The 27,806-nt window shown below is 36.9% G+C and overlaps 5 protein-coding genes across 33 annotated transcripts; 4 read left to right on the plus strand and 1 right to left on the minus strand.

The window, feature by feature from the left end:
- The first annotated feature begins 402 nt into the window (after positions 1-402).
- On the plus strand, positions 403-5,402 carry LOC125202635 (disease resistance protein RPP13-like). 7 transcript variants are annotated; one of them, XM_048101083.1, is made up of 4 exons: positions 403-3,106; positions 3,361-4,625; positions 4,718-4,750; positions 5,128-5,402. In XM_048101083.1, the coding sequence occupies exons 1-2, from the start codon at positions 495-497 to the stop codon at positions 3,365-3,367; spliced, it is 2,619 nt and encodes an 872-aa protein (XP_047957040.1). In that variant the 5' UTR covers positions 403-494; the 3' UTR covers positions 3,368-4,625; positions 4,718-4,750; positions 5,128-5,402. The 7 variants fall into 7 exon arrangements, with proteins under 7 accessions (XP_047957040.1, XP_047957041.1, XP_047957042.1 ...); XM_048101084.1 differs by having other exon boundaries at positions 4,553-4,625; XM_048101085.1 differs by having other exon boundaries at positions 403-1,625; positions 1,719-4,625.
- A 960-nt stretch (positions 5,403-6,362) lies between these two features.
- On the plus strand, positions 6,363-10,846 carry LOC125201183 (putative late blight resistance protein homolog R1B-12). Of its 4 annotated transcripts, XM_048099168.1 has the most exons (7): positions 6,363-9,049; positions 9,254-9,289; positions 9,475-9,512; positions 9,607-9,735; positions 9,814-9,899; positions 9,978-10,458; positions 10,560-10,846. In XM_048099168.1, the coding sequence occupies exons 1-4, from the start codon at positions 6,402-6,404 to the stop codon at positions 9,669-9,671; spliced, it is 2,787 nt and encodes a 928-aa protein (XP_047955125.1). In that variant the 5' UTR covers positions 6,363-6,401; the 3' UTR covers positions 9,672-9,735; positions 9,814-9,899; positions 9,978-10,458; positions 10,560-10,846. The 4 variants fall into 4 exon arrangements, with proteins under 4 accessions (XP_047955125.1, XP_047955124.1, XP_047955126.1 ...); XM_048099167.1 differs by having other exon boundaries at positions 9,978-10,846; XM_048099169.1 differs by having other exon boundaries at positions 9,983-10,846.
- Positions 10,847-12,558: 1,712 nt separating this feature from the next.
- Positions 12,559-20,854, plus strand: LOC125201186 (late blight resistance protein R1-A-like). 14 transcript variants are annotated; one of them, XR_007172848.1, is made up of 8 exons: positions 12,559-12,746; positions 13,230-15,704; positions 15,830-15,862; positions 16,233-16,488; positions 17,287-19,953; positions 20,050-20,082; positions 20,439-20,619; positions 20,709-20,854. XR_007172848.1 is itself a non-coding variant. In XM_048099192.1 (8 exons), the coding sequence occupies exons 6-8, from the start codon at positions 17,612-17,614 to the stop codon at positions 20,464-20,466; spliced, it is 2,403 nt and encodes an 800-aa protein (XP_047955149.1). In that variant the 5' UTR covers positions 12,559-12,746; positions 13,230-15,704; positions 15,830-15,862; positions 16,233-16,345; positions 16,435-16,488; positions 17,287-17,611; the 3' UTR covers positions 20,467-20,854. The 14 variants fall into 14 exon arrangements, 13 of the variants coding, with proteins under 13 accessions (XP_047955149.1, XP_047955140.1, XP_047955148.1 ...); XM_048099192.1 differs by having other exon boundaries at positions 16,233-16,345; positions 16,435-16,488; positions 20,439-20,854; XM_048099183.1 differs by having other exon boundaries at positions 13,230-14,500; positions 15,373-15,704; positions 20,439-20,854.
- Positions 20,855-21,300: 446 nt separating this feature from the next.
- Positions 21,301-26,691, plus strand: LOC125201185 (putative late blight resistance protein homolog R1A-10). Of its 7 annotated transcripts, XM_048099181.1 has the most exons (11): positions 21,301-23,976; positions 24,079-24,111; positions 24,433-24,520; positions 24,589-24,686; positions 24,756-24,814; positions 24,980-25,035; positions 25,179-25,856; positions 26,011-26,043; positions 26,139-26,168; positions 26,276-26,370; positions 26,432-26,691. In XM_048099181.1, exons 1-2 carry the CDS (start codon positions 21,348-21,350, stop codon positions 24,108-24,110), a joined length of 2,661 nt encoding a protein of 886 aa, XP_047955138.1. In that variant the 5' UTR covers positions 21,301-21,347; the 3' UTR covers position 24,111; positions 24,433-24,520; positions 24,589-24,686; positions 24,756-24,814; positions 24,980-25,035; positions 25,179-25,856; positions 26,011-26,043; positions 26,139-26,168; positions 26,276-26,370; positions 26,432-26,691. The 7 variants fall into 7 exon arrangements, with proteins under 7 accessions (XP_047955138.1, XP_047955134.1, XP_047955136.1 ...); XM_048099177.1 differs by having other exon boundaries at positions 24,756-24,897; positions 26,011-26,168; XM_048099179.1 differs by having other exon boundaries at positions 24,756-24,897; positions 25,217-25,856; positions 26,011-26,168.
- Positions 25,392-27,496, minus strand: LOC125189477 (heat shock cognate 70 kDa protein 2-like). The gene is made up of 2 exons (XM_048086751.1): positions 27,199-27,496; positions 25,392-25,840 (listed from the first exon to the last, which is right to left on the minus strand). The coding sequence occupies exons 1-2, from the start codon at positions 27,494-27,496 to the stop codon at positions 25,392-25,394; spliced, it is 747 nt and encodes a 248-aa protein (XP_047942708.1).
- Positions 27,497-27,806: the final 310 nt, after the last annotated feature.

The raw sequence follows: 27,806 nt of genomic DNA on the forward strand, positions 1-27,806 counted from the left end.
TTAAATGTATATTTATCACTGGACAATAAAATTTGAGTACTCGTTACCCGAAAGAACACCAAAATTTTCACTGATGAGGATGCGATGCCATCCAGATGTTCGATGAAATGCTTAAACAAAAGTGGGAGCCCGGAGGAGTTGGTAATGCTAAACCAAACCGTCATACCTCTGATCTGAGAGTTGATGGCGGAGGATCTGGTGCTGGTGGTGGTGGGGGCGGAGGGGAAAAAGTGGAGGAGCTGGTAATGGTGAAAGATTGCTGCTTTTAGTAATAAAAGCTATCTTAACCCTTCTTGAAATTAAATAATAGTAAGTATTCCATTAGTACCTCAATTATATGTTTTCAACTTTTAGAAAGCAAAAATCATCATATCTTATCCAATCAATTTGGTCAGGAAAAAAGTCATGTCATTGTTTTCCACCATCAAAGATCCTTTTTTCTCCATTCTTTTCATATCTGTGGTTTTCATTTCTCTGTATTCTTTGATATCAGAATGACTGCTTATGGCGGTGTTCTTTCTCTTAGGAATACAATTAACAATGTTATCTGTTGTTCTCGTTTTAGCCTTGTTGGCGGCTCTCTACAAATCATACAAGGCGTCTACGAGGAGTTGCAGCCATTGACAAAAGTTCTTCAAATATTGGACTCGACAAGTCCAAGCAGGAGCAGGAAGAAGGTGAATGCTTTGGATGGAATAATCAAAGATGCAATTTGGAAATTTGAAGACTCTTTGGAATCCCTTCTCACTCGACAGATTCCTTCACAATATGAAACTCTTCCGGAGATCGTCTCCATTGATCTTCAGAGTCTGGAAAACGATGCGATTTCGTTGTTCCAGAAGCTCAATGATATGAAAGAGGAGTACATTTATGAAGTAGAGAATATGCCTCAAGACGAACCTATTTCCTCGTTCTTTGGTTTTCATGGAACCAACTCAAAGATGATTGGATTATCAGACCAATTCGGTGAAGTCAAAAGAGATCTATTGCATTTCCTAGACTATCCCGGTTGGAAGCATGTGTACGGACTTTATGGAACAGCAGGCGTTGGAAAGACCACTCTTGCTAAGAAAATTTATCAAGATCCAAATATTCAGCACATATATAAGCGGCGTGCTTGGGTCACAGTAGGCAGAGTACCTCAACCGATCAGCCAAATTTCACGAGGCATTCTAGCTCAACTCACACAGGGAGCTGAATTAAGATTGCGTGGCAAGAATTGTCTCGTTGTGCTGGATGATGTTTGGGAGAGAGAGGTATTCGATTGCTTGCATCGTTCCATACCCTGTGTAGAAAGTGGTTGTGTTCAAGTCTTGCTTACTTGTCGACATAAAAAATGGATTAATGTTATTCCCTTTGGTGAATGCAATGAGGTGCGGTTTTTGAACGAAGAAGAAAGTATGGAACTACTATGTGAGAAGGTGTTTGGAGATGGGAGTTGCCCTCCTCAACTTCACAAACTTGCCATCAAAATTGCCAAGCGTTGTGAAGGCCTCCCTCTCTTGATACTCGCTGTTGCTGGCATCCTATCGAAATCCGACCGGAATAGAGACCCAGCCTACTGGAATGAAGTAGCAGAAAGGAGAAATTCAGTCTTTAAAGATGCATATAATCGAATATCAAAGGTACTTTTCCCAAGTTACGATTACTTACCACAATGTCTTAAAATGCCTTTTCTGTTTATGGGTGTTTTCCCTTATGACACCGCTCCTTCCAAGATTATCGATATGTTGACCGCTGAGGGGTTGTGGGATGATTGGGATTGCTTGAGAGAGCTAGCTATCGAGTACAGTCTTGTTTTGCGCATCTGGAAGAGCGTGGATAAAACTTCGCATGAGTTTTATGTTAGAGAGTACAAAACTTGCCGGCTTCATTCCTCATGGCGACACGTCTGTAGAGGAGAAGCTAGTAAAAAAAAGTTTTACCATGTCCTAAATAAACTGATTGATGCCTCAGAAGAAAGTCTAATAGGTCAGCGCGGCTTGTGTCTCGAAAACAATGTTTTATTTGGCATCAAAGAGTTTTGCGATTCAATAAGATTGCACTGTGCATCCTTTGCACGTTCTCTCCTTTCCTATGGTCCTTACCACCAATATCCAATCCCTATAGATGTCGGTTTCAAGTTGCTAAGGGAAATAGATATTCTCACACAACGTTTCTATACTTTCCCATTAGAAATTCTATCGCTGGTCCATCTAAAATACCTTGCTTTAACATGCAACGGAGAAATTCCTACAACTATATCCAAACTTTTCAACCTTCGAGTTTTGATTATGCATCCACATCTGAGTATTAGATGTTGTAAAGTTCCATCATATGTACCAATCCAAATATGGGATATGCAAGGGTTGGAGCACATTGAGATATTAGGGAAAAGTCTTGTAACTTCATCTCATGTTAATTTGTATAATCTCTCAACCCTTGTAGGTGTGAATGCTAGCATTTGTACCATCTCCGAACTCCCCAGAAAAATTCCTAACATAAAGAAATTAGGGGTACAGATTGAGCTGATGCCGTATGATGACCATATCGATCTTTTGAGTTGCTTTGGTTGCATTTCAACACTTAGTTTGGATACACTCAAATTGAGCATCACAAATCCTGTGATTAAGCATGGCCATTTTTTCTCTGTGAATCCCAAGTCATTGAAGTTGCCACATTATCTGATAAAGTTACATTTGAGTGGTATGGGTTTTCCTTGGGAATTCATGGATGCAATTGGCACTTTGCCATACCTTCAAGTTCTCAAATTGCGATCCTACGCCTTTCAGGGTCCACGTTGGACAACAAAAAGGCGTAGTTTTCCGAATCTTGAGTTTCTTCTAATTGAAGAAAGTGATTTGGTGCAATGGAAACCAGGAAAAAGCTTCCCTAGGCTTAAATACTTAAGCATGAAGCATTGCTACAAACTAGTAGACATATGCTGCTATGAGGGTGAGCCTACTTTTCTGGACCAATATATATGTACAATAGAGATTGAATTAGAGGACTGCAATCCTTTAGCGTTGGTTTGGGCCAGTCAGTTACGACCACGTGTTGGTTCTAGGCTTCGTGTTATTGCCTCTTCTTCTTTTGACGAGAAACCGACAACTGTCAAATTTGAAAGGTTAGTCCTTCAACTACAAATCAAATCATATGTCTCTGTTCAAGATAACTGTGATATTTCATTTACTTAATAGGCTCAGAGTAGACTTAATTAAAATTTTGATATTATATCTTACCTCCTCTGTCTGCGAATATGTGTCCCATAATTCCTTTTACAGTCCCGAATCGAAGTAGGGTACATATTCGTGGACGGAGGGAGTAACAAAAATTAAGTGTTTAGGTTATTATAATTTCTGAACATTTATCTATTTTCAGGTATTGAGACGCTACGTTTTCTATCTACATGTTCAAAATCAATGGTTGTATAGTCGGTTTGTTACAAGAATTTAAGAATGGATATGGCCATTTTTGCCCACTTTGTGTTTCAATTAAAAGTTCTACTCATCAACATAACATTCGTTAATGATATGATGATCACTTTACCTTAGAATTTAAATCTTACTCAAATAATCAATTTTAGTATTGTCTTAGATTAACTTATCCAATATAATCAATTTAATTGATCTACCCTATCATCGCTTTTCGATTATGAAAGTATTGATTGTACTACCACAATTTTTAGGTTATATGAAAATGTTCGATTTTATTTCCTTTATTAACGACGAATCACAAATTCATTGGTATGATATTGTCTCCTAATAAATGGAAAGTTCGAACTAGTGAATTTGGATTATAACACCCCCCTTTCCAATATTATCATTATGCTCACCGCTGAGGGATTGTCGGATGCTAAGGGGTTGTCGGAGGATTGGGAATATTTGAGAGAGCTAGCTATCAACTACAGTCTTGTTTTATACATATTGAAGAGTGTGCATAAAAATTCTCAGCTTCATTCTTCTTATAAAGAGTTCATTGCTAACAAATATAAAAGTTGCTGGCTTCATTCTTCGTGGAGGCATGTGTGTAGGGGCGAAGCTAGTAATATAAAGTTTTATAATCTCCTAAATAAGTTGAATGATGCAGAAGAAGAAGGTCTAAAAGGCCAACGCAGCTTGTGATTCGAAAACAACATTTTATTTGGCATCAAAGAGTTTTGCGACTCAGTGAGATTGAACTGTGCATCCTATGCCCGTTCCCTCCTTCTGTATGGTCCTTAACACCAATATCCAATCCCTATATATGTCAGTTTTAGATTGCTAAGGGAAATAGATGCTCTTACACAACATTTCTACACTTTTCCAATAGAAATTTTGTCACTAGTCCATTTCCGAGGCTTCAGTTTCTTCTAATTGAAGAAAATGATTTGGTGCAATGGAAACGAGAATCTAGAAGCTTCCCTATGCTTTCGTACCTAAGCATGAAACATTGCTACAAACTAGAATAGATCCCTAGGCCTCATATTCCGTACTCGTATAAGAGACCTGCTTGGATGTACGTGAATGGATATAAGACCATAGAGATTGAATTAGTAGACTGCAATCCTTTAGCTTTGATTTGTGTCAACCAGATAAAGGTGTGAGGCTTGATGGTATTGCCTCTTCTACGTTTTATGAGAAACCGATGACTATCAAATTTCAAAGGTCAGTCCACCAACAACAAATCAAATCATATGTCTTAGTCTCAAGTGTTTTAGGTTGCCTTAACTTCCGAATATTTATGTTTTAATTTTCAGGTATGGAGTCACCTCTTCATCTGTGCTCGAAAGGTGAGACACCGTGCATTCTATCTGGATGGTCAAAATCTATAGTTGTATTATCATGTTGCTATATAACTTTAAGAATTATAAGTTATTTTTGTGATTCAAGGAAGGTGATTCTGTTTGTGTTATGCATAACTTTGGCTTTGTTTTGATGTCAGAAAGTAATTTCATTACATATAATATAATGTTGTTTTGAATGGTTTGTCTGATTCATGTAACTGATGTTTTGCACTAACAAAGACAACATACTAATCAGTTTGCTAACGAAACTTTCTCCGTTTTCCTTTAACCAAAACGATGTGAGCTCTGTCAACATATAAATTATTGTTTCTTGTTCAATTTTAACATAGTATTATGCTCCCCTTTCGTATTCATTACCGCAGTTCCAACAGTACTGACGTTGACGAGGAAGAGGATGGTGACGAGGAAGAGGATAGTGAAGGATTTGTATGAGTACATTGAGTAGCAGCTTTTCACATGATTCATCAAAATTATGCTCCATGTGTTCATAAAAAATAGACTAATTTTATCATTTTAGGCCGTCGCTCACCAAAATTATACTCCTTCCGTCCCATAATAGATGATATAATTGGGGAATGACACGGAAATTAGGAGATGTTTTGTGTGTTAGGTGGAGATGCAAAATAGTATATTTATATTTATCCGAGAGATATCTTTTTCTAAAAAAGGAATATGACATCTTTCGTGGGATACCAATTTCTAAATATGAAAAATTTTAAACAATTAAATAGTAATACTATTATTATTAATACGGACTTCACAATTTAGTAATACAACTTTCACCACCTTTTCCTTTCTCTATTATTTTACTAACTGTACATTAAAATCAATGAGATTCACAATTTAGTCTATTTAAGAATTTAAGAATCGCAACTTATGTTGGATTCTTGTAAGGATTATGACTTAGTGGATTATGTCTGGATTGAATATTAGCAAAGAGAAAAAATAGTGTTATGTTAATTTTTAGAAATGAGTCATTCACCTTTTAAAAGGCCTTATAAGGAGGAGAGTTTTCCATACTTTGAATCTTCGTAAAGTTGAGGTAGGACAGAATTTTAAAGAATTTAACACTAATTATTAATTAGTGAAAATAATTAGTGAGAGTGTGCATTAGATTCATGACACAGCTACTACTAATCTAAATAAATCCAAATTAAAACTTTTCAATGTTTCATCAATTATCCCTACATATCAGAATTATTCTAAAAAAAATAGTCATGAAACAATTAAATCTACATTATTCCCAAATTTTCAACAGAAATACTTAAAACCCACTTTACTGGGCCCAAAGGCCCAATATAGGAAAAAAAAGACAAAATTACCTCTCAAAAAACTAATGGAATAACAAAGACACAATTTTATATTCTAAATCTTGTAGGATAATCTTTATTTACTTTATCAAAGTGTTAACCGACAAAAGAAGATTGGTAAAGATTTATATTTTATATACATTTTTTTAATATCATGCTTTGTTATCATTAGTATTAGACAATAATGGCAACTTTTTTTGGGTGGCCAAATTGGACTAATGATTTTTAATACTAGTAGCATTATTCAGATATCTCCATTCTTTTCATATCACTGCTTTGATCACAATTCACTCATATCTCCACAACCACCATTCCATACCAGAGAAATGACTGCTTATGGTGCTGTGCTTTCTCTTGAGAATACAATTAACAATATTCTACGTTGTTCTCGTTTTAGCCTCGTTGATCGCTCTCGAAAAATCATAGATTTCGTGTACCAGGAGTTGCATCCATTGCAAAGAATTCTAGAAAGATTGGACTCGACAAGTCCAAGCAGGAGCAGGAAGAAGGTGAATGCTTTGGATGGAATTATCAAAGATGCAATTTGGAAATTTGAAGACTCATTGGAATCTCTTCTCATTCTGCAGATTCCTTCACATTGTGAAATTCTCCCAGAGATTGTCTCCATTGATCTGCAGAGTCTGGATAATGATGTTCATTCCTTGATCGAGAAGCTCGAGGTTATGGAGGAGTACACTTATGAGGTAGAGAATATGGCTGAAGACGAACCTATTTCCTCAATAATTGGCTTTCATGGAACCAACTCAAAGATTATTGGATTATCAGACCAATTCCGAATACTCAAAATCCAACTTCTGAAATGCCAGTTCAGTAATGTGTACGTGCTTTATGGAATGGCAGGCATTGGAAAGACCGCTCTTGCAATCCAAATTTACGAAGATGCAAAAATTCAGAGCAAATATGAGTGTCGCGCGTGGGTTACTGTAGGCAGAGTACCTCAACCGACCAGTCAAATTAAACGAGGTGTTCTAGCTCAGCTGTGTGGAATTGCACAGGGAGATGAAGAAATTAGTGATTACTGCTTGGAAGAAAGTCTCCAAGGCAAAAAATGCCTCATTGTGTTGGATGATGTCTGGGACACAGAGTTGATAACATTCTTGGTACGTCACTTTTATGAACGCCTAGGGGATATCAGTATCATGATAACTGGTCGACATCGAGCATCTATGTGTTTTAGAACGTATCATCTCCCACACCATATTGTTTCTTACAATGAGGTGCGGTTTTTGACTGAAGAAGAGAGTATGGAACTACTATGTGAGAAGGTGTTTGGCGATGAGATTTGCCCTCCTCAACTTCACAAAGCTGCCACCAAAATTGCCAAGCTCTGTGAAGGTCTCCCTCTCTTGATACTCACTGTTGCTGATATCCTGTCAAAATCTGAGCAAAATAGAGATCCAACGTACTGGAATGAAGTAGCAGAAAGGAGAAATTCAGTCTTCACAGATGCATATAATCGCATATCAAAGGTACTTTTCCCAAGCTACGAGTACTTACCTCAACGTCATAAAATGCCTTTTCTGTTTATGGGAGTTTTCCCTCAAGATTATCACACCCCTCCTTCCAAGATCATTGATATGTTGACTGCTGAGGGGTTGTTACCCAATTTAAGCAAATGGTTGAGTATGCTAGCTACCTTCTACAGTCTTGTTTTATACACTGTAAAGAGCGTGAACAAAACTTCTCATAATGTATTCACTTACGACTATAAAACTTGCCGGCTTCATTCTACATGGCGGCACGTGTGCAGAGGAGAAGCTAGTAAGAAAAAGTTTTATCATGTCCTAAACAAGCTAGCTGATGCCTCTGAAGAAAGTCTAAAAGGTCAGCGTGGCTTATGTCTCGAAAACAACATGTTATTTGGCATCAAGGAGTTTTGCAACTTAGTGAGATTGAACTCTGCATCCTCTGCACGTTTTCTCCTTTTCTATGGTCCTTACCACCAATATCCAATCCCTATAGATGTTGGTTTCACGTTGCTAAGGGAAATAGATGCTCTTACACAACGTTTCTATACTTTCCCAATAGAAATTTTATCTCTAGTCCAACTAAAGTACCTTGCTCTAAAATGCAATGGAGAACTCCCTGCAACCATATCCAAACTTTTCAACCTTCAAGTCTTAATTATCCGTCCACACATGAACATTAGACGTCGTGGAGCTCCATCATATGTTCCTATACAAATATGGGAGATGCAAGAGCTAAAGCATATTGAGATATTGGGAAAGAGCCTTGCAGTTCCATCTAATATTGCTCAACTGGAAAAGCTCGCGACACTTGTAGGTGTGAATGCTAGCATTTGTACTATCACGGAACTCTTCAAAAGAATTCCCAACATACAGAAATTAGGAATACAGATTGAGCAAACGCCGTATGGTGACCATAACGATCTTTTGAGTTGCTTTCGTTGCATTTCAACGCTTCAAAGTTTGAAGACACTCAAATTCAGTATCACAAATCCTGTGGTCAAGCATGGTCGTGTTTTTCCGGTGACTCCAGGGTCATTGAAGTTGCCACCTGATTTGAGAAAGTTACATTTGAGTGGCATGGGTTTTCCTTTGGAATATATGGATGTCATTGGCTCTTTGCCATTTCTTGAAGTGCTCAAATTGCGCTCGTACGCCTTTCAGGGTTCACGGTGGGATGCACAATGGGACAGTTTTCGTTCGCTTAAGTTTCTTCTTATTGAAGATAGTGATTTGGTGCAATTGAAACTATCCGGAAGCTCCAATAATCTTAATTACTTAAGCATGAAACATTGCTACAAACTAAAAGAGATTCATAACCCTGCTTCTCTGTACCTATATGTATGTGATGTAGAGATCGAGTTGGAGGACTGCAATCCTTTAGCCTTGACTTGTGTCAGCCAATTACGGCTGGGAGATCTTAATACACTTGATGTTATTGCCTCTTCTTCTTTTTACGAGAAACCAACAACTATCAGAATTCGAAGGTTAGTCCTCCAACTCTGCACATCAAATCATATGTCTAATGTCTTAGTCTTAACATATCAAGATAACTGTTACAACTATCAAAATTCTAAGCAGGCTCACGATTGTCTGAATTTAACTTTTGATGTTATTTAATAATAATATCAACTTAATTGTTTTAGGTTGCTATAAATTCTGAATATTTAATACTAATAGTATAAATTCAGGCTTGGAATCGGCAAGTTACGCATGCAGGAGGAATGGTAAGATACCATGTTTTGTGTACGCATTCGAGGTTTAGAACAAGGATGACATAAAAATCACTACGCTAACGGAAGCTTTCTCTTGTTTCATTTTACAAAAAAATGTGTCCGGTTACTACTGAAGTATAGTTTCTTGTCCATTTTTAACATAGTACAGTGGTCCTATTTCTTATTCATTGCTGCAGGGAAGTTGAGGATTTAAACGAAGATTATGATTTTGAAGGTATTGTTAAATCAACTAAGAGAGTATTAGCTTTGTACTATGATCATCTTTTAAATTCTTACTAAAAACATTGGCACTTATGTTGAGTATATAGGCAAGGGTGATGATGAGTATACAAATACAAGTGAGGAAGAGAGTGATGGTGAATACACTGTCTGATAATGAGGATACAGAAGGCGACGGTTCTGATGAAGATATTTCCATCGAGGAGAGGATGATAGAGGTATTAGATATGTGAATGAAGGGCAGCAGCCTTGTATAATAATCATTTGTTAAATTTTTACTGATGTTGAGTATATAGGCGAGGGCGTGGATGAGGATACAGATGAAGAGGATGTGGCGTATGATGAATTGGAAATAGAGACAAGCGCCAACGTCAAGGAGGATGTGAGTTTGTAGATTGTCTTGTTTGTTTCATGTAGAAGAATGTGGTTTAGTATTTGATGTTGTGTTTGGTTGTTTTAGCATAGGAGTGTGACTTAATGGGGCTGTTTGAGGAGAGGAGTGTTGAAGAAAGTGAACAGAAGTGATGTAGTCCACTTTTGATTTGAAGGAGAGCTATTTGAGATTTTGAATCTGATGCTACAAAGTGATACACATGAAAATCAAAGAATGAATTTGCTCAATACATTCAAGATATTCTACAGTGATTTTTGGTTTGATTTCCATTGAATGAATCATTAGTGTTGTTGTATTATTGGGTTGTCAGTTGAATTTAAGTACTGTAACTTTTGTTGGATTCTTTTAAGGATCATAAGTTGAGGGGAGTATGCATGGATTGACAATTATTATGGGTTGAATTTGATTGAAAGTATCACTTGAGCATTTGAAATAAGGTTGATGAGCATGGATAAGGAGGTTGAAGGTGAAGAACACTGCAGATTTTTGGGAAGCCATTGTAACAGGCTTACAAAATGTGTTCTGTTTCAGATTGTCCAAACGAAAGGTTTCTCTTGTTTCCTTTAACCAAAAAGATGTGACCCCTGAAAACATATAAATTATTGTTTCTTGTTCAATTTTAATATTGTACAATGTTCATTACTATAGTTCCAACAACAAAGATGATGATGATGATGAGGAAGAGGAGGAAGATCCAGACGAAGTCCGTGATTTGAAGGTACTATTATACATGGGAATATTTTGCAACAATTAACATTATATTGTAGTACTAGCTTTGCAGGATCATAAGGAGACACAGGATGAGGATTGTGATGAAAATTTTCCAATGATGGATATTTATAGGTTGTTGAATCTCTGATGCCACAAAGTGATAAACATGTAAATCTAAGTATGGATCTTATCAAGCAATATATTGTCATTTTAAGTTTTGTAAATTCTGTATGATTTCTTTGATGATTGGAGCTTGTGTGGATTATGTATAGCTTGAACATATTACGTGAGCATTTTAATGTTTGTTTCTCTCTCAAATTCATCTCCTATATACCAGTCAACTCTTATTGATAATTTCTGTTAAATTATTCCTAACTAAAGTAATTGACTTCGATAATTTCCTTTGTGAATTTCATTGAATAGCTGGTGGGCTTACCAGAACCTGATAAAATTAAGAAAGCTAAACGAAATTAAGAAAATAATGATATGCATAGATTCATTCACTTTGTTAAAAAATTTCATTACATAACACTATTGTTTTAACATTGTACAATGGTCCTTTGATTTTGAAACATATGTCAAGTCATGGAGAGGATTCGGCAACAAGGATGATGAGGATTAGAACGAGAATGACGACGAATTTATGTATGATCAACGTGAAGCAGCATGTGAGTTCATAGGGCCATTTTTATTTATTTGCAGCCAAAAGTTGAATTTTGTTAGTTCTTTCTTTGAGTTGGGTACTTGGGTTCATGGTATTTATTTTCTAGATCAGGAGAGCCCTTTGAGGATTTGAATCTGCTGAGACACATGTAACTCAAAGCATGAGTTTTCTCAATGAATTGAACAAGTCATGATTTCCAAATAAATTAATCTATAACTTATAGAATTATTGGGTTGTTAACTTATTTAAAGAATAAAAACTTGGTGGATTGAATATTGTGTATGTTGATAAGGGAGAATGTGCATTGAATTCATTATAGTTTTGGTATTTAACTTGAGTTGCTTGAGATTGGAAATAGAGGAATATTTGGATCAATTCTTGAGCAAAGAAAATCAGTCATGAAGCAGCTACTACTTAAGTAATCTAAGCAAGAAACCAGCTTCCACACCACAAAAAAACCATAAAACAAACAAAATTACAACTTTTCAACATTTCATCAATTTTCACTAAAATCAGTCATGAAACAATAAAACCAGCATTTTCCCCAACTTTCTCATGAAACAGTAAACTTGACGCCACTAATTAATATCAAAATTTCATTAGAAATAATTAATTACGCCAGTTAACTAATCAAACAACCTATAGATAACAAGGAGATGAATTTAGAAAGGGAATAACAGCTGACCTCTATCACCCCCTTTGCTATGGTGAGGCCAATTTTAAGCACTAATGATGTTATTACTTATTAATAACAAATCAACCTCACTAAGAATTGGACCCTCCCATTATTGGATGGATCTTGAACAATAGAAAAGCCCATATAGTTCACCCACTTTACTGGGCTTTAAGGTCCAATATAAAGAGGAGGAAAAAATTACCCATTAAGTAAATAGTACTATTTGTTTTAGGTGCAACTAAGTAATTTAACTAACTCAAAGCCAGTAATTTCATTGTATTTTTTGAATAAGATATAAATTTTAGAGATGCTTGTATTGGTCACACTGAAGATGCGATAATATAGGAAAGTCAAGAATTTGTTATTAGAAAAAGTTCGTTAAAGAATTTGATATTAGATTAAGTTCAAAGAATATTACTCCACCCCTTCCATAAAAATAAAAATAAAGACTTTGAAGATGACAAGAATTTTAATAAAAAAAAATAAAATATATTGTCATTAGTATAGGAAATGGAATACTTGAAAAGATTAAATTTGGGTGATAGACACCAAGTTTAGAAAATTAGTATCTTGATATAATTTTTGGGGATAAAATTTTGTGAATTAAGAAAGAATAAATGAAGCCCAAATTACATACAGCGGACCTCTTCACTTCTCCCTCCACCGCGCCGGAAAAAGTTGTCTGTCGCCGTCGTAGCTTCATGCTCTCTTCATCAGTTTCTTCTCCCCTCCCACTGAGAGAACTCAAAAGATTTACAATTCCTACCTCTTCTTACAAAAATAGGTAAGAATCATATCCTACTAAGCTTACTTGATTAAGATTTAGTGATTTTATTGTATTTCCTTAATTTAATTGTGGAATTGACTACAAAATGAGTGAATTTGTCATGAGCCACAGAATAAAATCCAATTTTGGGTAAGGAATTGGATATAGACCAAGAATTTAGAGCTTCCAATTTGGTGATTTTGTCTAAATTGTTGGAATGTGATTTGGTGCGTGAAATTGCAATAAAAATTAATACTTGTATAAACATGAATGTTGATTGAAAACTATAGTAGGAAAATTGAGAAGCTTTGATCTATATGTGCAAATGGATGTATTTGAGACTAGTTGAAGATGATTGAAGTAGGAATTAACTATGGAAATAGAAGAAAATATCCAGAAGTCATGTACTTTTTAATGTGAAAAAGGAACTATGCACGTTTTGCTGGAAATTGGTGAATAATGACATTCCATGGCCAGTAATGAGAGACTTATTTTTGACAGGCCGAATTCTACTCACATAACTCAAACTCCACCACCATTCCACCACCAACAACTTTGTTCTTTCTGCCACCGCAAACTCTCGGATCATAAGAATGACAGCTTTTGGTGCTGTTCTTTCTCTTAGGAATACAATTAACAATATTCTCTGTTGTTCTCGTTTTAGCCTTGTTGGTCGTTCTAAACAAATTATAGAAGGCGTGTGCAGTGAGTTGGAGCCTTGGGAAGAAATTCTGGAAAGATTGGATGACACAAGTCCAAGCAAGAGCAGGAAGAAGGTGAATGCTCTGGATGGAAGAATCAAAGATGCAATATGGAAATTTGAAGACTCATTGGAATCCCTTCTCGTTCAACAGATTCCTTTACAATTTGAAAGTATTCCAGATATTGTCTCCATTAGTCTGCAGAGTCTGCAAAATGATGTTGATTTCTTGATCCATGCACTCAATGATATGAAGGAGGAGTACATTTATGAAGTAGAGAATATGGCTGAAGACGAACCTATTTCCTCAATAATCGGTTTTCATGGAGCCAACTCAAAGATGATTGGATTATCAGACCAATTCCAACAACTCAAAGCCGATCTTATGAGAGCATCTTGCGGCTGGAATTATATGGGTTGGGGAGACCACAGTTGCTATACACTTTATGGAACGGCATGCATTGAGAAGACCACTCTTGCTATGCAAAGTTACGAAGATCCAGAAATTCAGAACAAATATGAGTGCCACACGTGGGTCACTGTAGGCAGAGTACCTCAACCAATCAGTCAAATTTCACGTGGCATTCTAGCTCAACTTTGTGGAATCACACAAGGAGATGAAGAAATAGGCGACTGCTTGAAAGAAAAATTGGATGGCATGAATTGCCTAATTGTGTTGGACGATGTTTGGGAGACACGTGAATTGAATTACTTGGAAGATTCCTTACGAGACATCCAAAATGGATGTATTCGTGTCTTGCTTACTGGTCGACATTGAAAAATGATAAATGCTTATATGCATAATGAATATTCGTACGAGGTGTGGTTTTTGAAAGAAGAAGAAAGTATGGATCTACTATGTGAGAAGGTGTTTGGTGATGAGGTTTGCCCTCCTCAACTTCACAAATCTGCCACCAAAATTGCCAAGCTTTGTGAAGGCCTCCCTCTCTTGATAGTCACTGTTACTGACATCATATCGAAATCCGGGCGGAATAGAAACCCAACCTACTGGAAGGATGTAGCAGAAAAGAAAAATTCAGTCTTCACGGATGCATATAATAAAATATCAAAGGTACAATTCCCAAGTTACGACTATTTACCTCAACGTCTTAAAATTCCTTTTCTGTTTATGGGAGTTTTCCCTCAAGATTACAATATCCCACCTTCGAAGATTATCATTATGCTCACCATTGAGGGGTTGTGGTATGATCGGGAATGTTTCAGAGAACTGGCTTTCTACTACATTCTTGTTTTACGCATCTTGAAGAGTGTTTAAATCTTCGCATGAGATTTCTGTTAGCGATTTTAAAACTTACTCAATGTCTCTATACTTTCCCAATAGAAATTCTCTCACTAGTCCAACTAAAGTACCTTGCTTTAACTTGCAACGGAGAACTCCCTGCAACTATATCCAAACTTTTCAACCTTCAAGTCTTGATTATGCATCCACATCAGAACATCAAACGTTGTAGAGCTCCATCATATGTACCAATACAAATATGGGACATGCAAGAGTTAGAACATATTGAGATATTGGGAAAGAACCTTGTATCTTCATCTCATGTTGCTTCTTTGAGAAAGCTCTCAACAATTGTAGGTGTGAATGCTAGCATTTGTACTCTCTTGGAACTCTCGAGAAGAATTCCTAACATAAAGAAATTAGGAATACAGATTGAGCTAACACCCTATGATGATCATAATGACCTTTTGAGTTGCTTTGGTTGCATTTCAACACTTGGAAGTTTGGAGACACTCAAATTTAGTATCAGAAATAGTGTTGTCAAGCATGGTCAAATTTTCCAGGTGACTTCTGGGTCACTAAGGTTGCCACGTAATTTGAAAAAGTTGCATTTGAGTGGCATGAGTTTACCCTGGGAATACACGGATGCCATTGGCTCATTGCCGAGTCTTAAAGTGCTCAAACTGTGATCATACGCCTTTCAGGGTTCGCATTGGAAAACAAAAAGGCATAGTTTTTCAAGTCTCGAGTTTCTTCTAATTGAAGAGAGTGACTTGGTGCAATGGAAACCAGGATACCTAAGCTTCCTTAAGCTTAAATATCTAAGCTTGAAACATTGCTACAAACTAAAAGAGATCCACAGGCCCGCTTCTGTGTACGCAGAATTTGGACGTATGATCATAGAGATTGAATTGGAGGACTGCAATCCTTTAGCTTTGACTTGGGCCAGCCAATTACAACCAACTAATGATGTTAACCTTTGTGTTATTGCCTCTTCTTCGTTTTATGAGAAACCGACAACTTTCAATAGTGAAAGGTTAGTCCTCCAACTGCAAATCAAATCATTTGTCTTTGTCTCAATATATATTTCAAGAAATATATCAAATTAAGTGTTTTAGGTTGTTATAATTTCTGAATATTTATTTATTAATTAATTTTCAGGGATGGCGCGGACTATATATCTGGGTTGGAAAGGTGAGATACCACATTGTCTGTCCTCATGTTCGAAATCTATCGTTGTATTACTAGGTTGCATGAATTTAAGAGTTGTTATTATTTGAGCTGGAAAGGTGAGACAATAATCTTTTTTTTTGTGCTATTCCTGATGTTCGCTTTGTTTTGACATCACAAATTAATTTCGTTACACATTCTCTTGTTTCGAATCAACTGAAATTTTGCCTTCAAGGCTTAGAACTAGGACAACATACAAATCACTTTGCTAACAGAAGTTTTCTCTTGTTTCCTTTTTACCAAAAAGATGTGACTGCTGAAAACATAAAAATACTGTTTATTGTTCAATTTTTTAACATGGTACAACTGTCCTGTTTCAAATTCATTTATGCAGATCCATTTTGGGAGTTGAGGAGGAGAATGATGACGAAGATATGTCTGAAAATGAGGATACAGACAAAGAGGATGATTTTTAAGAAATTGCCAATTGGGGTGAGGATGGTGAAGGTATTGCTCATGTGAATGCTTTGGAGCTATTAGGAGAGGAGTAACTTTGTTCAATGATCATCTTATAAATTCTACCTGAAAAACGGCAGATATAGGCGAGGGTGATGATATGGATACCGAGGAAGAGGATTGTGATGAAGAAGGTATTCTGTGTGATAATCAATTTTAGTATTATCTTAGATTAACTCATCCAATATAATTAATTTAATTGATCTACCCTATTATCGCTTTTCGATTATGAAGTATTGATTGTACTACCACAATTTTTAGGTTATTGGATTCGATAGAAAATGTTCGATTTTATTTCTAATCTTAACGACGAATCACAAATTCATTGCTATGATATTGTCTGTCTCCTAATAAATGGAATCTTAAAAGATAGCCCATGGAATACTTATTTTTAGGCCCAAGCCCATTTAACATTATGGGATGAGTTGGAATAGTTCTTATCCTCTTGTCCGAATTTTGCATATTTCACTTTAGTCTTCCAACCATATGCTCTCAACTTTTAGAAAGAAGAAAGAACATATCTTATCTGAACAATTTGCTCATACAAAAACGACATGTCATTATTCATTTATTCTCCACTATATTTCTTCCGTTCGCAAGTAAAAGTCTCATTTTTATCATTTTAGGACGTTATCATATCAAACATTATGAATTTCATTTCAGGTCCCACATTATTTCACTTTTTTTGAAACTCGCCGAATCAAATGAGACTTTATTTCACGGGCAAAAAGGGTATATTTTTGTTTAAACTTTTAGGATAAGATATTTCCATCCTAACCACATTCACCATCAAAGATGAGAATCATGATCATATGTCAGCTTCTCTATTCTTCTCATATTTGTGGTTTGATAATATGTAGTTGAAGCTCTCTACTGAAAATCCCAACTTTGATATCAGAGAAATGACCTTATGGTGCTTTGCTTTCTCTTAGGAATACAATTGCCAATATTCTCCGTTGTTCTCGTTTTAGCCTCGTTGGTGGCTCTCGGCAAATCATAGAAGGCGTGCACAAGGAGTTGGAGCCATTGCCAGAGATTCTAAAAAGATTGGATTACACAAGTCCAAGCAGAAGCAGGAAAAAAGTGAATGCTTTGGATGGAATAATCAAAGAGACAATATAGAGATTTGAAGACTCGTTGGAATCCCTTCTCACTCAACACATTCCTTCACAATCTCAAACTCTTCCACAGATAGTCTTCATTGATCTCCAGACTCTGCAGAATCATGCTCATTCATTGATCGAGACGCTCAATGATATGAAGAAGGAGTACATTTATGAGGTAGAGAATATGCCTCAAGACGGAGCTATTTCCTCATCAATTGGTTTTCATGGAACCAACTCAAAGATGGTTGGATTATCTGACCAATTCCGACGACTCAAAACCGATCTTATGAGAGGATCTTTCAGCTGGAATCGCGTGCACGCACTTTATGGAACGGCAGGCATTGGGAAGACCACTCTCTCTATGCAAATTTACCAAGATCCGCAAATTCAGATCGTATATCAGCGACGCGCGTGGGTCACTGTAGGCAGAGTACCTCAACCGATGAGTCAAATTTTACAAGGCATTCTTGCTCAACTGTCTGTAATCAAACAAGGAGATGAAGAAATAATTGATCACTGCTTGAAAGAAAGATCCGTTGGCAAGAATTGCCTTATTGTGTTGGATGATGTATGGGAGATAGAGGTAGTAACATTCTTGATACATTGCTTACCAACCATAAAAAATGGATATATTCATGTCTTGCTCACTGGTCGATATCGGAATTGGATGAGTGATTTTTCGTTGTATGAGGTTCGGTTTTTGAAGGAAAAAGAAAGTATGGATCTACTATGTGAGAAGGTGTTTGGTGATGAGATTTGTCCTCCGCAACTTCACAGAGCTGCCACCAAAATTGCCAAGCTTTGCGAAGGTCTTCCTCTCTTGATAGTCACTGTTGCTGATATCATATCCAAATCCGAACAGAATAGAGATCCAGTCTATTGGAATGCAGTAGCAGAAAAGAGAAATTCAGTCTTCACGGATGCATATAACAGAATATCAAAGGTACTTTCCCCAAGCTACGACTATTTACCTCAACATCTAAAAGTGCCTTTTCTGTTTATGGGAGTTTTTCCACGAGATTATAATACCCCCATTTCCAAGATCACCATTATGCTCACCGCTGAGGGATTGTCGGATGCTAAGGGGTTGTTGGAGGATTGGGAATATTTGAGAGAGCTAGCTATCAACTACAGTCTTGTTTTATGCAGATTGAAGAGTGTGCATAAAAATTCTCAGTTTCATTCTTCATATAAAGAGTTCAATGCTAACGAGTATAAAACTTGTTGGCTTCATTCTTCATGGAGACATGTGTGTAGGGGAGAAGCTAGTAAGAACAAATTTTATCATCTACTAAGTAAGTTGAATGATGCAGAAGAAGAAGTTCTAAAAGGCCAACGCGGCTTGTGTATCGAAAACAACATTTTATTTGGCATCAAAGAGTTTTGCGACTCAGTGAGATTGAACTGTGCATCCTATACCCGTTCCCTCCTTCTCTATGGTCCTTACCACCAATATCCAATCCCTATAGATGTCGGTTTCAGATTGCTAAGGGAAATAGATGCTCTTACACAACGTTTCTACACTTTTCCGATAGAAATTTTGTCACTAGTACATTTAAAGTACCTTGCTCTAACTTGTAACGGAGAACTCCCTTCAACTATATTGAAACTTTTCAACCTCAGAGTCTTAATTATCCATCCACATATGGACATTATACGTATTAGAGCTCCATCATATGTACCAATACAAGTATGGGACATGCAAGGGTTAGAGCACATTGAGATATTAGGAAAGAGCCTTGTAGCTCCATCTCATGTTACTTCTTTGAGGAATCTCTCAACACTTGTCGGTGTGAATGCTAGCATTTGTACTGTATTGAAACTCTCCACAAGGATTCCTAACATAAGGAAATTAGGAATACAGATTGAGTTGATGCCTGATAATGACCATAACGACATTTTGAGATGCTTTGGTTGTATTTCCACACTTGTAAGTTTGAAGACACTCAAAATCAGTATCACAAATCCCGTGGTCAAGCGTGGTCATGGCTTCCCGAAGGCTCCATGGTCATTGAAGTTGCCACGTTATTTGGAAAAGTTACATCTGAGTGGCACAGGTTTTCCATGGAAATACATGGATGCCATTGGCTCTTTGCCAAGGCTTGAAGTGCTCAAATTGCGTTCCTATGCTTTTCAAGGTTTACATTGGAAAGCATATAGGAGAAGTTTTCCGAGGCTTCAGTTTCTTCTAATTGAAGAAAGTGATCTGGTACAATGGAAACGAAGATCTAAAAGCTTCCCTATGCTTTCATACCTAGGCATGAAACATTGCTACAGACTGGAAGAGATCCCCAAGCCTCATATTCCATACTCGTATAAGAGACCTTCTTGGATGTACGTAAATGGATATAAGATCATAGAGATTGAATTAGTAGACTGCAATCCTTTAGCTTTGATTTGTGTCAGCCAATTTCAACCAGATAAAGGTGTGAGGCTTGATGGTATTGCCTCTTCTACTTTTTATGAGAAACCGATGACTATCAAATTTCAAAGGTCAGTCCTCTAACAACAAATCATATCATATGTCTTGGTCTTAAAGAGTTTTAGGTTGCTACAACTTCTAAATATTTATGTACTATCAATTTTCAGGTATCGAGTCACCTCTACATCTGAGCTGAAAAGGTGAGACACCGCGTATGCTACCTGCATGTTCAATGTCAATAGTTATAGTATTGGGTTGAGAATAATAACTTAAATTAGATTCTGTCATTTAGTTTGTGATTCAAGGAAGGTAAACTTCATTGTGTTATGCATAACTTTGGCTTTGTTTTGATATCAGAAAGTAATTTCATTACATATAATGTTGTTTTGAATGGTTTGTCTGATTCATGTAACTGATGTTTTGCACTAAGAAGGACAACATACAAATCAGTTTGCTAACGAAAGCTTTCTCCGTTTTCATTTAACCAAAAAGATGTGAGCTCTGTAAATACATTGAGTAGTAGCTTTGTACATGATCATCTTTTAAATTCTTACAGAAAAATTGGCACTAATGCTTATAGGTGAGGCTGATGATGGGGATTACACGTACGACCGTGAGGATATATGGAAGAGGATTATGATAAAGAAACGAAATTTAAGAAGAGGATGAAGAAGAGTAGTAGCTTTGCATAATTATCATCTTTTAAAGGCCAAGCACATTGCTTCTTCTTTCTTTCAGTTAGGTTTCATGGATTTTCTGCAGTATTAATTAAGCAAAAGATACGAGTCTTAGTAGTTGAACTGAAGTAATCCACTTTGATGTGCAGGAGACCTCTTTGAGGTTTTGAATCTGTTGCTACAAAGTCATGCACAATTTGATCAATGAATTCAACAATATTTGAAGTGATTTCTTGGTATTTTGATTTGATTTGAATAAATAATTCATCAATATTATAATTTGAGTTGTGTTGGATTCTTCTGAGGATTATGAATTGAGTGGATTATGTCAGGATTGAATACTAGCAAAGAGAAAAAACAGTGCTTGCTAGTAAGTGAGAGTGTGCATTAGATTTATGAAACAGCTACTATTAATCCAAACAAAATTACAAATTCAAGTTTAAACCTATACAGATATACCATCACATGTCTGCCTAGTGTATAGTAATTAATGGATATTGTTATAAACGATTTTATATTATGAATCTTGTATCTTTGTTTACTTTATCAAAGTATTAACCGACAAAAGAAGATTGGTAAAGATTTGTTTACACTTTTATATTATCATTAGTATTAGAATAATATTTCAAAAGTGATAAAGAGAAGTACTGCATGTGCCAATAATGCAACTCTTTTTGGCTGGCCAAATTGGACTTGTTTATGTTTAATACTAACATTGTTCAGATTTCTCCATTTCTTTCATATCACTGCTTTGATCACAATTCACATACAACTTTGATATCAGAGGAATGACGGCTTATGGTGCTGTGCTTTCTCTTAAGAATACAATTAAAAATATTCTCCGTTGTTCTCGTTTTAGCCTCGTTGGTCGCTCTGAAAAAATCATCAAAGGCGTGTATAATAAGGTGCGGCTCTGGGGAAATATTCTGGAAAGATTGGACGGGACGAGCCCAAGCAGGAGCAGGAAGAAGGTGAATGCTTTGGATGGAAGAATCAAAGAGGCTATTTGGAGATTTGAAGACTCTTTGGAATCCCTTCTCGTTCAACAGATCCCTTTACAATTTGAAAGTATTCCAGATATTGTCTCCATTGATCTTCAGAGTCTACGAAGTGATGCGAATTCGTTGATCCAGAAGCTCAAGGATATGGAGAAGGAGTACATTTATGAAGTAGAGAATATGCCTCAAGACAAACCTATTTCCTCAATAATTGGCTTTCATGGAACCGACTCAAAGATGATTGGATTATCAGACCAATTCCAACAACTCAAATCCCGTATTATGGTAGACTACGACATGATTTGTTTCTACGCACTTTATGGAATGGCAGGCGTTGGTAAGACCGCTCTTGCTATGAAAATCTATCAAGATACTGAAGTTCAGAGAAAATATGAGTGTTGCGCGTGGGCGACCGTAGGTAGAGTACATCAACCGTTCAGTGAAATTTCACGAGGAATTCTAGCTCAACTGTCTGGAACTCCACAAGGAGATGAAGAAATAGGTGAGTGCTTAACAGAAAGATTGTATGGCAAGAAATGCCTCATTGTGCTGGATGATGTTTGGGTGACAGATGCATGGAATTGCTTGGAACATTCCATTCCATACATACAAAATGGATGCATTCATGTCTTGCTTACTGGTCGACATCGACAATTGATACATGGTTATGTGCAAAATGATACTTTGTATGAGGTGCGGTTTTTGAAGGAAGACGAAAGTATGGATCTACTATGCGAGAAGGTGTTTGGTGATGAGAGTTGCCCTCCTCAACTTCACAAAGCTGCCACCAAAATCGCCAAGCTTTGTGAAGGTCTCCCTCTCTTGATACTCACCGTTGCTGATACCCTATCGAAATCCAAGCAAAATAGAGATCCAGCCTACTGGAAAGAAGTAGCAGAAAAGAAAAATTCAGTCTTCAAGGATGCATATAATGAAATATCAAAGGTACTTTTCCCAAGTTACGACTATTTGCCTCAATGTCTGAAAATGCCTTTTCTGTTTATGGGAGTTTTCCCTCAAGATTATGACACCCCAACTTCCAAGATCACCATTATGCTCGCTGCTGAAGGTTTGTGGTATGATGTGTATTGTTTGAAACGTTTAGTTTTCGACTACAGTCTTGTTTTACGCAGCTTTAAGAGCGTGGATAAAAATTATGACTATGAAGAGTTTGATATTGGTGATTATAAAATGTGTTGGCTTCATTCTTCGTGGCGGCACGTGTGTAGAACAGAAGCTCATAAGAACAAGTTTTATCATGTCTTAAATAAGTTGATTGATGCCGAAGAAAAATGTCTAAAAGGTCAGCGTGGCTTGTGTCTCGAAAATAACATTTTATTCGGCATCAAAGAGTTTCGCTACTCAGTGAGATTGAACTGTGCATTCTTTACACGTTCTCTCCTTTTCTATGGCCCTTACCACCAATATCCAATCCCTATAGATGTCGGTTTCAAATTGCTTAGGGAAATAGATGCTCTTACACAACGTTTCTATACATTTCCAACAGAAATGTTGACACTAGTCCAACTAAAGTACCTTACCCTAACTTGCAACGGAGAACTCCCAGCAACCATATCCAAACTCTTCAACCTTCGAGTCTTGATTATCCATCCCCATATGAAGGTTAGACGTTGTGGAGTTCCATCATATGTACCAATAACCATATGGGATATGCAAGAGTTAGAACATATTGAGATCTTGGGAAAAAGCCTTGTAGCTCCGTCTCATGTTGCTCCTTTGAATAGGCTCACAACACTTGTAGGTGTGAATGCTAGCATTTGTACTATCTTGGAACTCCCCGAAAGAATTCCTAACATAACCAAATTAGGGATACAGATTGAGTTGACGCCTAATGACGACCATAACGACCTTTTGAGTTGCTTTCGTTGCATTTCAGCACTTGGAAGTTTGCGGACACTCAAATTAAGTATTATGAATCCCGCGGTCAAGCAAGGTCATGTTTTCCCGGTGACTCCAGGGTCATTGAAGTTGCCACATCGTTTGGAAAAGTTGCATTTGAGTGGCATGGGTTTTCCATTGGAATACTTGGATGTCATTGGCTCTTTGCCACGTCTTAAAGTGCTCAAATTGCGATCCTACGCTTTTCAGAGTTCAAAGTGGGAAGCACAAAAGGGTAGTTTTAGGTCGCTTGTGTTTCTTCTAATAGAAGAAAGTGATTTGGTGCAATGGAAACCAGCATACCCAAGCTTCCCTGTGCTTAAATACCTAAGTATGAAACATTGCTACAAGCTAAAAGAGATCGGCAGGCCTGCTTTTCTAGACCAATGTGGATGTACAATAGAGATTGAATTGGAGGACTGCAATCCTTTAGCTTTGATTTGTGCCACCCAATTGCAACCATGTGTTGGTGTTATGCTTCTTCTTTTTACGAGAAACCTACATCTTTCAAATATGAAAGGTTAGTCCTCCAACTGCATATAATATCTTGTCTTTCTCTTAATATTATTTCCAGATATATTAGGTTGCTACAACTTCCTACCATATATTTATCAATTTTCAGGTATGGAGGTGACCCTATACCTGAGCCGATAAGGTGAGACACCATGTTTTGTAGAGTATTACACAAATTTAAGAATTGTGACTTGCTTAGGATATGCTGGCTATTATAAGTTCAGTGAATTATATGGAATCAAAACTATTATTGGTTTAATTAGTTTGAATTGTTTATCTGATTCTGATTCTGATTCACGTGTCTGATATTTTGCTTTTGAGGTTTAGAATCACTTTGCTAACAAAAGCTTTATCTTGTTTCTTTTTACCAAAAAGATGTGATTCCTGAAAACATACAAATTATTGTTTCTTGTTCAATTTAAACACATTGTACAGTAATCCTCTTTCTGATTCATTGCTGCAGGAAAGTTGAGGTGACATGCGAAGAGGGTGAGCAAAGAATGAGTGGGAATACATGTACGATCATGAGGATAAGGAAGAGAATGGTGAAGGTATTATATATGTGAATGCACGTCTTTAATCTTTTACTGACAATTTGTCACTAATGTTGAGTATATAGGTGAGGGTGCTGATGAGGATACAAATGGCGAAGATGAGGAAGAGAATGATGACGGATATACGTATGATCATGAGGAAAGCACCAACCTTAAGGAGCATGTGAGTTTGTAAACTTTCTTGTTTGTTTTATGTGGAAGAATGTGGTTTAATAATTGATGTTGTGTTTAGTTGTTTTGGCAGAGGAGTGATGAAGAAGGTGGTGGGTTTATGCCAACGTCGAAGAGCATGTTAGTTCGTATTTTTCTTTTTTATTTTTGCAGTGCACACCTAAAAAGATGAATCTTGCTAGTTAAATGGGAAGTTCATTTAGGTATTTTCAGCAGCATTGATTAAGCAAGAGATATGACTCTTATTAGTAGTTGAAAGTGGTGTAATCCAGTTTTGATTTGCAGGAGAGCTTGTCAAGTCTTTGAATTTGCTGCTACAAATGATACATATGTAAATCAGAGTAAGAAATTTCTCAATGGCAATAAATGAATTATCACTGTGTTGTATTGGGTTGTCACATGAATTTAAGTATTGTAACTTATGTTGGATTCTTTTGAGGATTATAAGTTGAGAGGATTATGCATGGATTGACTATTATTATAGGTTAAATATGATTGAAAGTGTTGGGCATTCTTATGAAGGAGAGTGTCCCTTCCCTTTTAAACATGGATCGGAAGGTTGAAGGCCAAAAACACTACAAATATTCGGGAAGCCATTGCGATAGGCTTAACCATTGAGTCATTAAGGTCTCGTGCAAAGTACTTCTCGAACGCCATTCATCAAGTGATACAGTCAGGAGAACTCATCCCAAAAGACTTAGCCTCGACCTTCTTCTTGTGGTCTGGAGAACCTACTCTTGGTGATGGTGATCTTGGTCTTCTGGCCAGTACTCTTGTCCTCAGCAGAGACATTTAAGATCCCACTGGCATCGATGTCGAACCTGACAGCGATCTGAGGAACCCCCCTCGGAGCAGGAGGGATCCCGGAGATTGTGAACTTCCCAAGCAAGTTGTTTTCCCTCGTCCTCGTTCTCTCACCTTCGTACTCCTGAATCAACATTCCACGCTGGTTCATCGAGTGAGTCGAGAAAACCTGTTCCTTCCTTGTTGGAATGGAGGTGTTCCTTGGGATCAAAATCTTCATGATGCCTCCAGCAGTTTTCACACCAAGAGAGAGAGGAGTGGCGTCGAGAAGCAATAGGTCTTGAACCCTCCCGCCACCCTCGCCGCTCAAAATCGCAGCTTGGACAGCAGCACCATAGGCGACTGCCAAATTTCAAAGGTTAGTCCTCAACTGCAAATCAAATAATATGCATTAGTCTTGATATATATTGCAAGATAACTGTGAGAGATTTCAAATTCTAACTAGGCTCAACAGACTTAATTTAAATTGTGATGCTGCATAATATCAACAAATATTTATGTACAATTTTCAGGTCTGAAGACTACAATATATCTAAGCTTGGAAGGTGAGACATCGCGGTTTTTCATCCGCATCGCTGTTACATGAATTTAAGAATTGTGACTTGTTTTGGTTTCTGTTGATGGTGATTACAATTTACAGCAAAGGTGTATCAAAGAGAAGAAAATGAAGGTATTATATATGTGATTGATGGTATCAATAAATTAAGAGTAGTAGTAGTAGTTATGATCATCTTTTAAATGTTTACTGAAAAATTGGCATTAATGCTGAGGATACAGGCGAGGAGGAGGAAGAGAATGATGACATATATACGTATGATCATGCGGATACAGAGGAAGAGGATTATAACGAAGAAATTGACAATCGGATGAAGGTATTATATACATATAAAAAAGTTTGTTAAGCAAAAACCGTAATCCATTTTTGATTTGCAGGAGAGCTCTTTGGAGGCTTTGAATCTGTTGCTACATAGAAATTGAACAACTTCTGCAGTGACTTCTTGATATCTTGGTTTGATTTCTACGAAATGATCATCAACAGTGCTGTGCTATTGGGTTGTCGCCTGAATTTAAGCATTTGTAATTTATGATGGATCCTTTTCAGGATTATAACTTGAGTGGATTATGTTTAGATTGAATATTTTTTATGGTTTGTAATTGATTGAAGATATTACTTATGCATGATTTTGGCTTAATTTGTTATCACAAACTAATTTCATTATATATACTGTTGTTTTGAATTGTTAGTATGATTCATGTAACTGATGTTTGCATTTGAGGAATATAATAGAACAAGGACAACAAACAAATCAGTTTCCAAACGAAAGTTTTCTCTTGTTCCTTTAACCAAAAAGCTGTGACCCCTGAAAACATACTCCCTCCGTTTCATAATAGAGGTTACACTTTCCTTTTTTAGAAAAAGTTCTCTCTCACATTAATATAATTTTCACTTAACACACAAAACAACACCTCCTAAAATCTCATGCCAATACAACACCTCCTAAAATCTCATGTCAATCTCCAAGTGCGACATCTACTATGGGACGGAGAGAGTACAAATTATTGTTTCTTGTTCAATTTTGCAACAATTAATATTGTAGACCAACCTTTCTAGTCTTTGCCTATGATCATAAGGATACAGAGAAGAGGATTATGATTTAAAACTTCCAATGATGGATATTTATAGGATTGCATTTTTTTGCCTTTGAGACTTTCTTCCAAGTAGTGATCACTAATTTCTTCATCTCCTTCAGTGGGAGTTATTCCACAGAGTTGAGCTAGAATGCCTCGTTCAATTTGAGTGAGCGGTTGAGGTACTCTGCCTATGGCAGCCCACGCACGACACTCATATTTGCTCTGAATTTCTGCATCTTCGTAAATTTGGATTGCAAGAGCGGTCTTTCCAACGCCTGCCGTGCCATAAAGCATGTACACGTGGCTGAATTGGCGTTTCATAAGTTGGATTTTGAGCAGTTGGAATAGGTCTGATAACCCAATCATCTTCGAGTTGGTTCCATGGAAACCAATGAATGAGGATATAGGTTGGTCTTGAGGCATATGCTAATGTACTCCTTCTCCATATCATCGAGCTTCTGGATCAACGAATTCGCATCATTTTGCAGACCCCGCAGATCAATGGAGACTCTCTTTGGAATACTTTCAAATTGTAGAGGAATCTGTTGAACGAGAAGGGATTCCAAAGAGTCTTCAAATTTCCAAATTGCATCTTTGATAATTCCATCCAAAGCATTCACCTTCTTCCTGCTCCTGCTTGGACTTGTCTTGTCCAATCTTTCCAGAGTTTCTTCCC

This window comes from Salvia hispanica, chromosome 1, assembly GCF_023119035.1.
Source record: "Salvia hispanica cultivar TCC Black 2014 chromosome 1, UniMelb_Shisp_WGS_1.0, whole genome shotgun sequence".
Taxonomy (NCBI): domain Eukaryota; kingdom Viridiplantae; phylum Streptophyta; class Magnoliopsida; order Lamiales; family Lamiaceae; genus Salvia; species Salvia hispanica.

Excerpts from the sequence above, each read along its gene's own strand:
- LOC125202635 (XM_048101081.1), top strand. The coding sequence starts at position 495 with ATGACTGCTTATGGCGGTGTTCTTTCTCTTAGGAATACAATTAACAAT.
- LOC125201183 (XM_048099167.1), top strand. The coding sequence starts at position 6,402 with ATGACTGCTTATGGTGCTGTGCTTTCTCTTGAGAATACAATTAACAAT. Across the intron at positions 9,050-9,253 it reads ACAACTATCAGAATTCGAAG|GCTTGGAATCGGCAAGTTAC; the intron begins GTTAGTCCTCCA and ends GTATAAATTCAG. Across the intron at positions 9,290-9,474 it reads TTACGCATGCAGGAGGAATG|GGAAGTTGAGGATTTAAACG; the intron begins GTAAGATACCAT and ends TCATTGCTGCAG.
- LOC125201186 (XM_048099192.1), top strand. The coding sequence starts at position 17,612 with ATGAAGAAGGAGTACATTTATGAGGTAGAGAATATGCCTCAAGACGGA. Across the intron at positions 19,954-20,049 it reads ATGACTATCAAATTTCAAAG|GTATCGAGTCACCTCTACAT; the intron begins GTCAGTCCTCTA and ends ATCAATTTTCAG. Across the intron at positions 20,083-20,438 it reads TCTACATCTGAGCTGAAAAG|AAAAATTGGCACTAATGCTT; the intron begins GTGAGACACCGC and ends AAATTCTTACAG.
- LOC125201185 (XM_048099177.1), top strand. The coding sequence starts at position 21,348 with ATGACGGCTTATGGTGCTGTGCTTTCTCTTAAGAATACAATTAAAAAT. Across the intron at positions 23,977-24,078 it reads ACATCTTTCAAATATGAAAG|GTATGGAGGTGACCCTATAC; the intron begins GTTAGTCCTCCA and ends ATCAATTTTCAG.
- LOC125189477 (XM_048086751.1), bottom strand. The coding sequence starts at position 27,496 with ATGATTGGGTTATCAGACCTATTCCAACTGCTCAAAATCCAACTTATG. Across the intron at positions 25,841-27,198 it reads CTTGGAAGAAAGTCTCAAAG|TCGCCTATGGTGCTGCTGTC; the intron begins GCAAAAAAATGC and ends GAAATTTGGCAG.